This window comes from Eretmochelys imbricata, chromosome 7 (assembly GCF_965152235.1).
Source record: "Eretmochelys imbricata isolate rEreImb1 chromosome 7, rEreImb1.hap1, whole genome shotgun sequence".
Lineage (NCBI taxonomy): Eukaryota > Metazoa > Chordata > Testudines > Cheloniidae > Eretmochelys > Eretmochelys imbricata.
The window spans coordinates 35506550-35520112 of record NC_135578.1 but is presented as its reverse complement, the minus strand read 5'-3'; the positions used below and the strand labels follow the sequence as shown (position 1 = coordinate 35520112).

General features: G+C 39.6%; 1 protein-coding gene across 1 annotated transcript in view; it reads left to right on the top strand.

Moving 5' to 3' along the window:
- The window catches only part of FBLN2 (fibulin 2), a 190688-nt gene that overhangs the window by 111211 nt on the left and 65914 nt on the right, over positions 1-13563 (top strand). Inside the window, exon 3 of the mRNA XM_077821960.1 lies at positions 9365-9476. Coding sequence (XP_077678086.1) covers positions 9365-9476 — 112 coding nt within the window. The remainder of the gene's footprint in view (positions 1-9364; positions 9477-13563) is intronic.

The following is a 13563-nucleotide window of genomic DNA, read 5'->3' as shown; positions in this document are numbered from 1 at the left end:
TTAAACTATGTTCCTTGCCTTTTGAGATAAAGTAAAGAACATGTTATTCCACATGTCCAAGTAGTGCTATGCCATGAGTGAATTTAATGAAATCTCACCAACTACTGATAAGAAATGACAAATAGTTTACTATGGGGAAGAGCTACAATATTCAAAGTATCCTGTTTATTTACACTTTAAATGGGGACGGGAATAGAGCAGATCAACAAACCTTATTGAAAATAGGCCTTTTCAATACCTTAAGGACTCCACCAAGGTAAATGTCATCATTTTGTTCAATATTTTTTTTATTGTTATTACTAATAAACCCTACAGAGCATGAAACCATACAATTTATTTCCTTATCAAATATATTTTTTCTCTGTAGTGTGCAAACTGTTCTTATTGTTTGGGGTGGGAGAGCACCTGACTTCTGAGCTGCACCCATGGCTGAATGTGCTTGTTTTAAAACAACTAGCCAGATAAAGAGTTTTTCTGCAAAACAGAACACATATAAAACTGTAAAATTTGCCAATAGATAAAAAAGGGGTAAAGAAAAAAAGAGCCCTCACTCTGCAGCCCTGCACCTGGCACACTTGGTGTAAATGTCTACCGTTCTTTGTGCTGGTCTAAATGGCTACACGAGGTGCAGGGCAATCTGGTTTCTAGGTCAGATATTTGTACTCAATTCTATCGAGTAACATCTTAAAAGTTATGAAAGGGAACTGGCCTAAGGCTGGTCCCTGTGGCTCAGAAGCCATGTTTTCTGTTATGCTACTTGGGAAACCCACTGTCTGTCCTGTCTTTGTCATTTGGGAGCTTCACTAAAACCCTTGAAGCTTGCTTTATTAGTCCTACCTAACCTATATTTTTACCTACATCTTGAGCAAGGGTAAAGTAATGTAGCTCCATTGAAGTGAATGAAGGTGATAATTTATGCTAACTGAGGATCTGGCTCCAGGTATAAAATTTCATTTCAGAAACTACTGATTGCACCTAATCAACTCTGGATTGACCTCTCTACCAATTTTTGGGTATGGCTAATGCCTACATTGACATAACTCAGAACAAAATAGGGTCTGACACAGAGTGCTAATTTTCTTAAAGGACCCAGATCAAAAGTAATTTTAACTCATAAACAGATTTACTTGCAAACTCTTAAATAATTGATTTAGTACTCAGAGTAAATGCTGTAATTTTGGGGAAAATAGAGTGTTCTTTACGTTAAGTATAAAGCTCAGCTCAGCCTTACCTACAGAACTGTGAACAGTGACTCCAAAATATGAATGAGTAAGTGAAGCATCAACATTTTACAGCATCATTAGAACGCTAAGATGCAGTTTCAGCCTTGCGGCTGGGATTTGACCATACATTGATTTATGTGAAATGTAAAGGCATCCTATGAAATCTGTCATTTATCTGTAGTAAAAAATTATTCCATATTATCTGTTCTCCTAAAGTTATTCACTTTTAAAAATAATGTTCTGTTGCCTTGTCATGGGGTTTCCACCCCACATAGGATTGGAAGGGGTTAAGATGGCCAGGCAGACCAATTAACCCCACAGGCTATACCTGGAGGAGGATCCAGGGAGCAGGGAACTAACTAAAAGCTAGCTTAGCTGTGCAGGAACAGGCCAGGCCTGTATAAAGGTAGCTGGCAACATGCAGGGGCTGCTGGGGAAGGCTGCAAGAAAACAGGAAGCAATCACTCCCTGGGAAGAGGGTTTGGGGGCTGGTACACCCACAGAGAGAGAAGGGAAACCAGGTATGATAGGAAACAGTCCAGGGAAAGAGCAGTGAGGGCTGAGAGAGGAAAGCCCAGGGTCCAAGGACTGGAACTCAGAATAGAGGATGGGCCTGGGTTCCAGTACCAGCCTCTGAGGGAGTGGCATTGAGTCAGTGAGAGGGAAGACTACTTAGGACTGCTAGGGAGAAGGGGGGAACGCTGAGTGACCTGGCTGAAGGGCTAAGACACAGAGAGGACACTGTGGTTCCTGGGAGGTGAGAGGAGCTGCAGACCAGAGGGAGAGACAGAGCGAGCAGGAGGAGGTGCCAGACCAGCGGTGAGTGGTGCACCCCATGACATGTACTTCCCAATTTTAAATTTGTGGGGTAAAAAAAATGGTTTCAAGTGTAATTATTAAGTGCCTGCTCCAATGTAGGTTGGTTTCACAAGTATAATGACCTGTAAAACTCTATCCAATGCATTTGGCCCAATTATAAAAAGCCCCTTTACAGTACTTGGGTCCTGTTCTGTGGATATAATTGGCCAGTATATATTTAAATTAATATTGACTCTTGTGGTAGAATTGGGGTTGCTCCAATGCATTATGAATGTGAATTTCCAAAAGGACTGGGCATAACGTAACACTTTATTGTATTGTTGTGCTAGGTGCTTTCCATTTAGAAGAACACACAGTCCCTGCTCCAAAGACTATACAATTGTAGAAGGCAAACACAGACAGTGGGAGTTGGGAAAGGGATACAATACATAAGCAAAGCAATTAAGGACATAGTCCTGTCAAGTGCTCAACACACTCTGTCAAGTATCTTTAATGGGCCTTGACAACACTAATCACCTCACAAGAGGCACTTATGTAATGCTGACAGACTTCAGTTATGGGCAGGTGGCATCGAACCTGGGACCTCTGAAGTGTAGTGTATGAGCTAAAAGGCACATATTACTTAGTGAACGCGGTAGCAGACTTATCAGTCTCTAGGTGGTCTGCGTGCCACTAGACAGGAAAAGAGTGCCACACCCAAGCAGGTATGAGTTACCCTTACGCTAAGCCTTAACTATGTGCTAAGGCAACGGCATGCAAAATGGCTAACTACAGGACTTTCAAACTGGCAGCTTCTTCACTAGCTTTCATAGTAAGTAGATACACCAAATTATTCTTTGGGCATAATGTTATTTGTGATTTAGCCTGTTTTCTGATCATATTGTCACTATGTATGGGGCTGATTCTCATGTATATCAAGGCCCCTTTATACCACTCTGGCAGTGCACGGGGGCCTTTAAAGTGGGTATAAATTACATTCACACCTACTTCTAGACCTCTCTGTGTTGCCAGAATGGTGTAAAGGGACCTTAGTATATACAAAAATCAGGCCGTATATTAACTGGGTTTAAGTCCTGGCTGCATTGAAGTCAAAGGCCAGGATTTAATCCATTAGTCATAACTGATTGCTAGGACGGAACTTGAACAAACAAGTTTCAGCCTATGGGTTGTTCAGAGCTGTTCTGTTTCACTACTTGCTATTCATTATTCATGTTGTGTGATTAGTCATCAAAGTCACATGTTGTTTTCATAATTTAGGTGGCTGAAACATCTTAAACGAAAGAATTAACAAATAAAATATGGTTCATAGCAATGTGAGTACATGTATTTATGCAAATAACAGCCATTCAGTAAATACAGGTGTAAATTAAAAACCAACTTCATGAATATTTGCAGATTGCAAACAAAGACTAAATAAACTGATTGACTCAAACAGCATTTCAGTATTCAAATGAATGTTTGCAAGCACCGTTTTGCAGTATTTGACCAGGTGAAATAAATAATGTATGCACTTTACTGTAAAATCAAGGATATTAACCAGAACTCGTCAAAACTTTCTGAACATTGAGTTTGAAAAAAATTTTCATCAAAAATTTAATTTCTGACAAAATATTTTGTCAATTTTTTAGGCTTTTGACCAACTCTAGAGCTTTCAACGACCAAAATATTTTTTTTTTAAAAAATACACTTAAATTTTTTTGAAAAATTCCCTGAAAAATTTTGGCTGGTTTCATGACCAGGGTCTAGTTTTTATTTGAACAAATCAGAATATTCAACAATGCAAAAAATTGATTAAGACTTTACCTTAGTTTTTTTGTTTTGTTTTGTTTTTTGTTTGTAATATTTGAGTTGTAACTTAACTGTTCTAAAAGATGTACAACTTACAAAAAGATAAGAGTTCATGTCAGAAAGACCAATCTTATTTGGTGGTAGTAAATAAATAATGTTTGAGAAAAAGGACTTGGGATCTGATCCAAAGCCTGTTCAAATTAATGCAAGGATTCCTGTAGAATTCAATGCATTTGGCTCAGACTGTTAGCTGTAACAACTTTTGAGATGGGAGTCACATTCGAGTACTTGTCAAAATTCTCAGGAAGGAAACAAGTGTTTCTCTAGACATTTTAATCAGGTTCTAAGTGCATCTAAATTACAATACATGAAATTTTGAGAGCTGGCCAAAATATAGGCCAGTTCCTGACTTCAGGTTGATGTAGATTGATAATTGCAAGACATAAATTACTAAATTGAAAACAAGTTAGGAGACATGTTAACATTTCATAGTATAGGCTGAGCGAACGACTCAGCTGTTACTGTATGTCAGAGTGCTCCATGAAAGATGAGGTGCGCAAAGGATAATAAATACGATACATGCATGTTAGCATTCATATTGCATAGCAATAAATACTTACATAACTGTTTTTTAATCAGCCATTTAATGTTATGAAAGACAAAAGGAGGCAAGGCCTGCTGGAAATTAGAAGAATTTCAGATGTCTTCTATCACATGCCACACACTCTTTCCATCCATCCAGTTTATAGTTCAGCTTTGCTATCTTCATTTATTAATCTCGGGTTGGGGTGGTGTGTGTGTGAGTGAGTGAGAGAGAGAGAGATAAAAATGTATGTCAGCATCTCACAAGTTTGCACAAATGACTGGGGGAGCTATTGTGAATTATTCAGTTCTGCAAATTTCTGATTAAGAGATCAAACGCAACATTAAAAAACAAGGATAATGCACTGGAAAATGTTCATTTATTCTGATACCTGAAATTTACTTTTAATTATTCATGTCATAATTAAGTCTAATGTATTTTGTAAATATGACAGCTTAATAACACAGCACCTCAGTACAGCACATTTGATATTGAGTGTTTGCTGAGCTATGGGTGTGGACTACTAATTTTTGTGTTTATAATTACACATTTTGTAGATTGAAGTATAGGTTAGTGAGTTCTACTGTATTCTTATATATTGAAACTAGAAATACCATGCTAACCAACAATGTGTTTCCATGGTTGGTAATAGAAACTCCATATATATATATAATATATATATCAGGGAGTAAAGAAAAAGTAGACTTAAAAATGTGTATTACGTCAATGTCAAATAATCATCTGGTGCTAACTTTAATCTGCTGTGTCCTTTAACTGCTGTGCATACAATCCTTCTCATGTCTTATAATAACTCATATACATAATAAAGCTATCAAAACTCAAGTATATTTTAACATAGTTAACATAATGCATACATTGCAGATATAATGTAGACTATGCAATTTGGTGTAGTTTTTCAGGATCCGATGCTCTTTTGTGTCTACAGAAATATGGGAGCCTGGGCCCATGCAAGTTGGGAAGTTCTACCTCAATATCTTCTCTTCACCCTGACCCCATGTCAGCCCCACATGCGGGTCAGGATGGGGTCAGGCAGGGCAGGAAGCCAGCTAGTGTCCTCTGGAGTCTCACCCTCCCAAGCCTTGCAAGGGAACAAACCATAATTAAATACAGTTTGAGGAATTTCCCTCCCACTTTCTTTTTCTGCATAGTAGTGATAGGGGTTACAATAGAACTGAACATTATATACTGTACCAGGGTCTTCTGCAATCATTACTGTGGTGAAAATTGCTAAGGAAATCGTATAGTAAGGGCCAAATTCATTCCTTATGTAAATACATTTAAATCACATCAGTGTGAGATTCCATTGAAGCTGATGAGGTTACACCCAGGAGGAATTTGGCCCTTAGAGCCTGATTCCCCTTTTATTTACATCAGTATAAAATTGGTATGACTTCACTGGAGTTACTCACAGGCGCAGTAAGTGGAAGATCTGGCCCTGTCTAACTGATCCACAGGATAGTTTAGACATTCATGCTATTAAAACAGGTTATCAGCTGAAACAAAAAGTTCTGGCAGATTTCAGTTGCCTGTTGAATGGTTGTAGGAAGCTCTCTGCCCCAGCCCACAAGATTAGTCTTATTCTTGGCACACACCGCTGTAGTAAGAAAGTCATATCACATGTCACTCTAAAGAATTCCTCTTCTTCCTTGGCATTTATTGGAGCTTTCTGGAAAATGGGGTATTTTTCTACAAAACATTTCAACTTTTGGGTGAAAAGTCAAACGCCAAAAAAATTTGGGCTGAAAACCAAAATAATTCAATTTGGAATTGTCATTGTGTTGCCTTGTGAGAGTCCCTAAAACTCCCATTCTTCTCTGTAGGCTGGTTTAGTGCATGGTTGAACTAAATCTCCCAGGATATACCACCCCTTTTGCTCATGGTGCAGCATGTGAGATGAAGTCTGCCTGGGAAGCCTGGCCCATAGTGGAGAATTGGAACTTCATGCAACCAGACTACAACTCTCATAAAGCACTGTAGCAGTATAACAGTTAGAAAGAACTTCGAGCTAAATCAGAATGAACCACTCATACTAAAGTATGAGTGCCCTCTTTGCCTTCTGCACCAGTTTTACTGTCTCAATTTAAGACCAAATTTTAACAAGTGCAACTTTCTTGGAGCTGAAGCAGGTTTCTAGGAATTGTTTCATGCGCTGCTGTGCTTTGGACTTTCACATGAACACAAGCCTTCTTCTCAATTTACCATCTCATGAATTATACATATTGCTTGATTATTATGAAATCATGTTTCAGCTGGCAACCTGACTTGCAAACATTGCTCAGCCAAATCAAACTTATGTCTGTTAACCAGGATCCTCTATTAGATCCCACTAAAAAGTACATAGCTGGTCACTTTCTTACCTAGGTAGGTCCCATAGCCAGTGCAAGAACGGAAGTGGTACTTGTTGCTGCAGGCTTGTTGGGGATCATTGAGTTGAGTAGGGAGGTGGGTACCTGCTTGCACCCATTGTTGTTGTTTTTAAGGTGGTATCCCACTAGCCAATGCAAGGACCTTCCTAATAGACGTGGGACGCCAGTTGCCAGCAGGTGCCTGGGGGTGGGGCCAGTCCTCAAGTTCCAAGCCCTGCAATCTAGTACCACTTTGATGGCCAGTATTAATATTGTTGTTTGTTATTTGCATTACAGTAACACAGCAAGACCCCAGACATGGGCTTGGTGCTGTACAGAGATAATGAAATACTGTGCCTGTCCTAAAGAGAGTCCTCCCTCTGTGTTTTATAAAATCATATGTTTGTTTGATATGTTGAAAATTTGCTAGCGTAAATGATGTTTCACTTATTCCTGAGCGTTTACTGTTTAAATGTTAATCCAGTAGGGAGAATGTATGAAATAGTACAATGTTCCACACTTCCATGTTTTTTACGACATCTTACACCTGGGTTTTGCATCAGCTAATCAGCTGATTCAGCGCTGTGTCTCTCAGGGCCTTTTTATTGTGGCTTAAACCAACTAAAGCATCAAATTCAGCCCTCGGATTATATTCCAGGCAAACGTCGTATGAACAAAACTTTAATCCACTTTATGGAAACAATTTCTTAGCACTTCATCTGTCAAAATCTACAGACCAAAACCCTTGCTAAATCCTGTTAGTTTCCAGGGACCATGACAAAGAACATTTGTTCACAGTTTGTTGTCCCTATGTCATTTTTACTGCTTGTATGTTAAATTTAGCAACACTGAGACATGCATGTGCAATAGATGGAGGAAATGCTCATGCATATCTGTTATGCAGTGTTTATGCACAAGTTGTAATGGATCTCCTCTCCCACACATTAGACAGCCCAACTACTGAAGGGGAAGTCCCCATTACATGCAAACAGTTTGGTAACAAACTAAACCCATTTGAGAACTGAATCAAATGTGATTTTTATTGTGGTCTTTGGATGTCTCAAAGATGGATTTATCTTCCAACAAATTATGGCTTTCCTCCCATTTAAATCTTCTAGTTGTCTCCATAAAAGAAAATTTAGCGTGCTCCAATATGTCCGACCATCCTGGATGATGGAATGTTTACCCCTTTCTTTGTCTCATCAGACCAGGAATAGAGGCTGTTACTACATAATTCTGCCTGTATTCCTGTTAGTATAATACAAAGAAAGGTATATTGAATTGGTATGGAGTAAATGATCTATTTATGGGTTACAAATCTCTGTCCTCCCAAAATGTCCATCACATAGTGTTTGTACATGCAGTGCACACAACCAGCTAGGAAACATAGTATACCAGTGGAGATGCATCTTTATATACATTTCAAATGGTTGAGGGCAAGTTTTGGTTTGAACTTTGTTTTGTGTACTGCTAAATATCTTTGGAATGATCACTCTGTAAAGATATTCATTTTCCAAAGATAGGTTTAAGTATAACCGTTGATTAAACTTTGGATGCTTTGCAGGCATTCATTGCAGATCTATGGAAACCATTTAAAGACAGACATAGGACCAACTGCTGCTCCCATTTAACTCAATAAACAAAGTCCCATTGACTTCAGTGGGAGAAGGATTGAGTCCAGAGAGATAAATTTGTAGTGTTTTTTTCAGAATGAAGATTGCGGTTTCTGTGTTGTCTTCCAAATGCTGAAAACCCAAATGCCAGCCTGCCCCCATCTCCCTGGGGAGGAAGATTGGTCAGAGTAGCAGCAGGATAGACAAGCCAGAAAGAAGAGGGAGAGTGCATGCTTGGGAATGTAGGGCTGGGCCCCTTCTCCAATCGTTCACCATCTCCTATTAGCCATGCAGAGGGGTGCTTGAGTACTGATTGGGCCCCCTTGCTCTCCCCCATTAATTTAAATTTATGGGGGGGGCTTTTGTCCCCTTCAGCTGCCCACCCTCCCTCCTTTCTTATAGTAGTAGTATGTACACTGTGTTCGGGATGCTGTGAGTCTGACTAATCGCTTACATTGGGATCAGGAAGGAATTTTTCCCATTGGGCCAAATTAGAGAGGGGGGGTGTGTGTGTCTCAGAGAGAGACAGACAGACAGACCATCATCACAGAATCATGGATGCATAGTTCACAGACCCTTTTGGTATCCTTTTACTCCCCTCATAGGAAAGAGGGTGAAAGAATTCAGAAGTTAGTTGAGTCCTAAGTCAGGGAGGGTCTACCTGCAGTATGGGTTATATGGTGGGAGCCGTTTAACCACACATTAGACCAATTTATATGCCTGGTACATGAGAGAGGGTGAAAGTTTGGGCATATAGCACCACTCCTGAGTGTTAAGTTGTTAAAATTTTAGCCTGCCACTTAAGTCCATCCCTATGTCTATCTTCATTCATCTGCGTGTCCCGATCAATGAATTTTCAAGCTGTGCATTTAGCCAACAGAAGTTTCAAATAAGAGGACTTTTAAAATCTTATTTTCAATTAAAAACAAAAACTCTCCTCACAAAACCATCCCATGTCTCTCTCTCTTTCAGTTTCCACAAAGGACTTAATTGAAACTTGCTGTGCAGCTGGACAACAGTGGGCTATAGACAATGGAGAATGCACAGAAATCCCAGTCAGTGGGACTGATGGTGATATTTGCAGGTATGTAAACCAAAAACAAAGCTATCCAGAGTCATTCAGTGAATACTGCTTTAGAGGAACCCTAATGATTGCATGAACGGGCTAATCTCCAGGGAGTTAGAACCAAGTCCATCCTCCAGATTATACTGCTGGCTGCCTGGCAATATGTCAGGGCGGAATGAGAAGAGTTTTCCCCAAGATCTAGAACCTAATGTAAACAGAAACTTTTAAAGTTTTTTGTTTCTGCTGCTCAAAAACAAAATCCAGTGTGTAGCTTCCCTGTTGTACCCAGATGGGTGGAGTTTTTAGATTTTTAGGACAATGCAACCAAATGTTCTTTACACTTTTGTTGATAAATATTAAATTAAATTATTTTCCTTACTTTTTATTAAATGGTAAATTTGACAACTAATCTGGTAGGTGGGAGAATATGTTCCAAAGGCTAGGTTCTGATGCTCTTGCTCACCTGTAATAGCACACCACTCATTGCATAATCCCACTGGAATCAAGGGAAGTGCTTGCCACATAAGGTACTGCTCTAGGTGAGTGAGGCTATCTGATCTCATCCCAATGTGGAGAAGAAAAGGATAGCAGTTGAGAAAAGAGCAGGGTAACATGGATAACATGTTAACTTAACTCCATTTCATACCCTCTCTCTTTCTAGTCTGAAAAAGAGACAGAAGCAGAAACAAAATAATTTGGTTGTCAAATATGAAAACCATGTGGATTCTTTAAAGTGATTTCAGCATTTTAAGGTGCTGATCTTATTTCTGAACTCATGCTGGTGGAAAGCAACAGTGTATCTGCTGAAGTCAGAGACGCTACACTGTTGAAAACCAATGTAAGTGAGATTAAAATCCGGTCCATTGGGTTGTAATATAACAGTATTTACACACAACAAATATATGAATTGGAAAACATAAGCTCTGCTTCTACACTTGCAAAATTACAACAGTTGCACTCGTACATGTGTTTTAAAGATTCAAAAACTTCACATAACAAATGCTAGAATTGATATCCTATAAGTCAGTCAAATGCCATGATGATAGGCACAGTATGAAAACCTGGACAGAAAACCCATTGTGCCACCTGCACCATATAGATACACACAGGTGTTCTATCTGTATGTCAAAATGCCGGTAAGTACCTATGGGCAACCATGTACCTGCAAAGAAGCAGCTAACTCAGTTCTGTTGGTATCCAGAAAAATACAGGACAACATAGACTCTACACGTTAACTACTATTGTGTCCAGGATAGCAAATTATTAACAACTAGACTTTTTTGCAAATGATCAAAAGTGCACCTGATCTTGGGTCACAGCTGAAAGATGAAAGGGCCAGATCTTCAACTGGGGCGAAAGAGCACAGCCCCATGGGGCTTGTAGCTATGTCAGTTTACACCAGTTGAGGAGAGGCTAGAGTGTCCCAACATGAGTGGCCCGTAGCACTATGCTGGTGCATTAGATCAGTACAGATTCAAAGCCTGTGGTGCTACTAGCTAAATCACCCACACCGGCTCTTGCAGCACCTGGGTTTTCCTTGGATGTTTTCTATTCATCTACCCACCAGGCCTAACTTTTGCTTGTTCCATGATGGAACAATTCCTCTAGGTGGGGAATGGAAAAAATATGCATTGAAATTATTTTTATTGATGTGAAGTTAAGGTTAGTATAAAGTATGCACAACTTTTGGGGGTTCATGCCACTCATTGGGAATGATGTGTGAAATAACATGCCCTGCCCTCTGTATAGATAATACAGGCATGGTATTTAGCTCGGCCTAGGTAATAAATGGACACTAATCAGACGTCAAGAATTATAACATTCAAAAACCAGTCAGAGAACACTTCAATCTCTTTGGTCACTCGATTACAGACCTAAAAGTGGCAATTCTTCAACAAAAAAACGTCAAAAACAGACCCCAATGAGAGGCTGCTGAATTGGAATTAATTTGCAAACTGGATACAATTAACTTAGGCTTGAATAAAGACTGGGAGTGGATGGGTCATTACACAAAGTAAAACTATTTCCCCATGTTTATTCCGCCCATATCTCTCTCCCGCACACCCCCCGCTCTCCTGCTGGTAATAGCTCACCTTAAGTGATCATTCTCGTTACAGTGTGTATGGTAAAACCCATTGTTTCATGTTCTCTGTGTATATAAATCTCCCCACTGTATTTTCCACTGCATGCATCCGATGAAGTGAGCTGTAGCTCACAAAAGCTTATGCTCAAATAAATTGGTTTGTCTCTATGGTGCCACAAGTACTCCTTTTTTTTTTTTTTTTTGCGGCTACAGACTAACAATGCTGCTACTCTGAAACCTGATTTTATAGGGACAGTCCCGATTTTGGGGTCTTTTTCTTATATAGGCTCTTATTACTCCCCACCCTCTCTCCTGATTTTTCACATTTGCTGTCTGGTCACCCTAGCTTGGCCAGACAGTGAGATTTTTCTTACTATGTCCAGGAGTCACAAGTTTGAAAACAACCCAAAACTATAATGGTGTACATTTTTTCTTCCTTTCCCCCTCCCCCCAGTCCTCCTCATTTTAAGCAATAAATCAACCCTTGTTTAAAATATGTAAGATATTTTTAGCTAGTTTTGACTTTTCTCATTGACATTATGGATATAGTGTTGAATATATCCCAATAATACGTGGGTCAAACTGGCTGCCAAGAAATGACAGCAATAAATTAACAAGGAGTGACTGCTAGAGCACAGAAAAGTTCTGCTGAAAACCTGTCAACATTAAGGAAATTTGCACTGGGATAACTACATCAATGCAGTCAAACCAATACAAACTCCTAATATAGACACGCTGCACTAGAATAAAGCTGCACTAGAATAAAGCTGCACTAGAATAAAGCAGGGCTTACACCCATCCCGTTTATATTGATAAGAACATAAAGAATGGCCATATTGAGTCAGAAAATGGTCCATCTAGCTCAGTAGCCAGTTTTCTAACAGTGGCTGGTGCCAGATACATCAGAGGAAATGAACAGATCAGGGCAATTGTTGAGTGTATCCATCCCCTGTCATCCAGTCCCAGCTTCTATTTGACAGAGGTTTAGGAACACCTAGTGCATGGGGTTGCATCCCTGACCATCTTGGCTAATAGCCATTGATGCACCTATCCTCCATGAACTTACCTAATTCTGTTTTGAACCCAGTTAGACTTTTGGTCTTCCCAGCATCTCCAGGTTGACTCTGCTTTGTGTGAAGAAGTTCTTCCTTATGTTTGCTTTAAACCTGATGTCCATTAATTTCATTGGGTGACCCCTGGTTCTTGTATTATTTGAAGGGGAAAATAACATTTCTTTATTCTCCCCATTCATAATTTTATAGACCTCTATCATATCCCCCCAGTCATCTCTTTTTTAAGCTGAACAGTCCCTTTTAAATCTCTCCTCATATGGAAGTTCTATACTCTTAATCATATTTGTTGCCCTTCGTGGAACTTTTTCCAATTCTAATGTATCATTTTTGAGATGGGACAACCAGAACTGCACTAAATATTCCAGGTGTGGGCATACCATAGACTTATATAGTGGTATTTATATTTTCTGTCTTAATATCTATCCCTTTGCTAATGGTTTCTAACATTCTGATAGGTTTCAGAGTAACAGCCGTGTTAGTCTGTATTCGCAAAAAGAAAAGGAGTACTTGTGGCACCTTAGAGACTAACCAATTTATTTGAGCATGAGCTTTCGTGAGCTACAGCTCACTTCATCAGATACATACCGTGGAAACTGCAGCAGACTTTATATATACACAGAGAATATGAAACAATACCTCCTCCCACCCCACTGTCCTGCTGGTAATAGCTTATCTAAAGTAATCGTCAGGTTAGGCCATTTCCAGCACAAATCCAGGTTTTCTCACCCTCCACCCCCCCACACAAATTCACTCTCCTGCTGGTGATAGCCCATCCAAGGTGACAACTCTTTACACAATGTGCATGATAATGAAGTTAGGCCATTTCCTGCACAAATCCAGGTTCTCTCACTCCCTCACCCCCCTCCAAAAACCCACCCCCATACACACACAGACTCACTCTCCTGCTGGTAATAGCTCGTCCAAACTGACCACTCTCCAAGTTTAAATC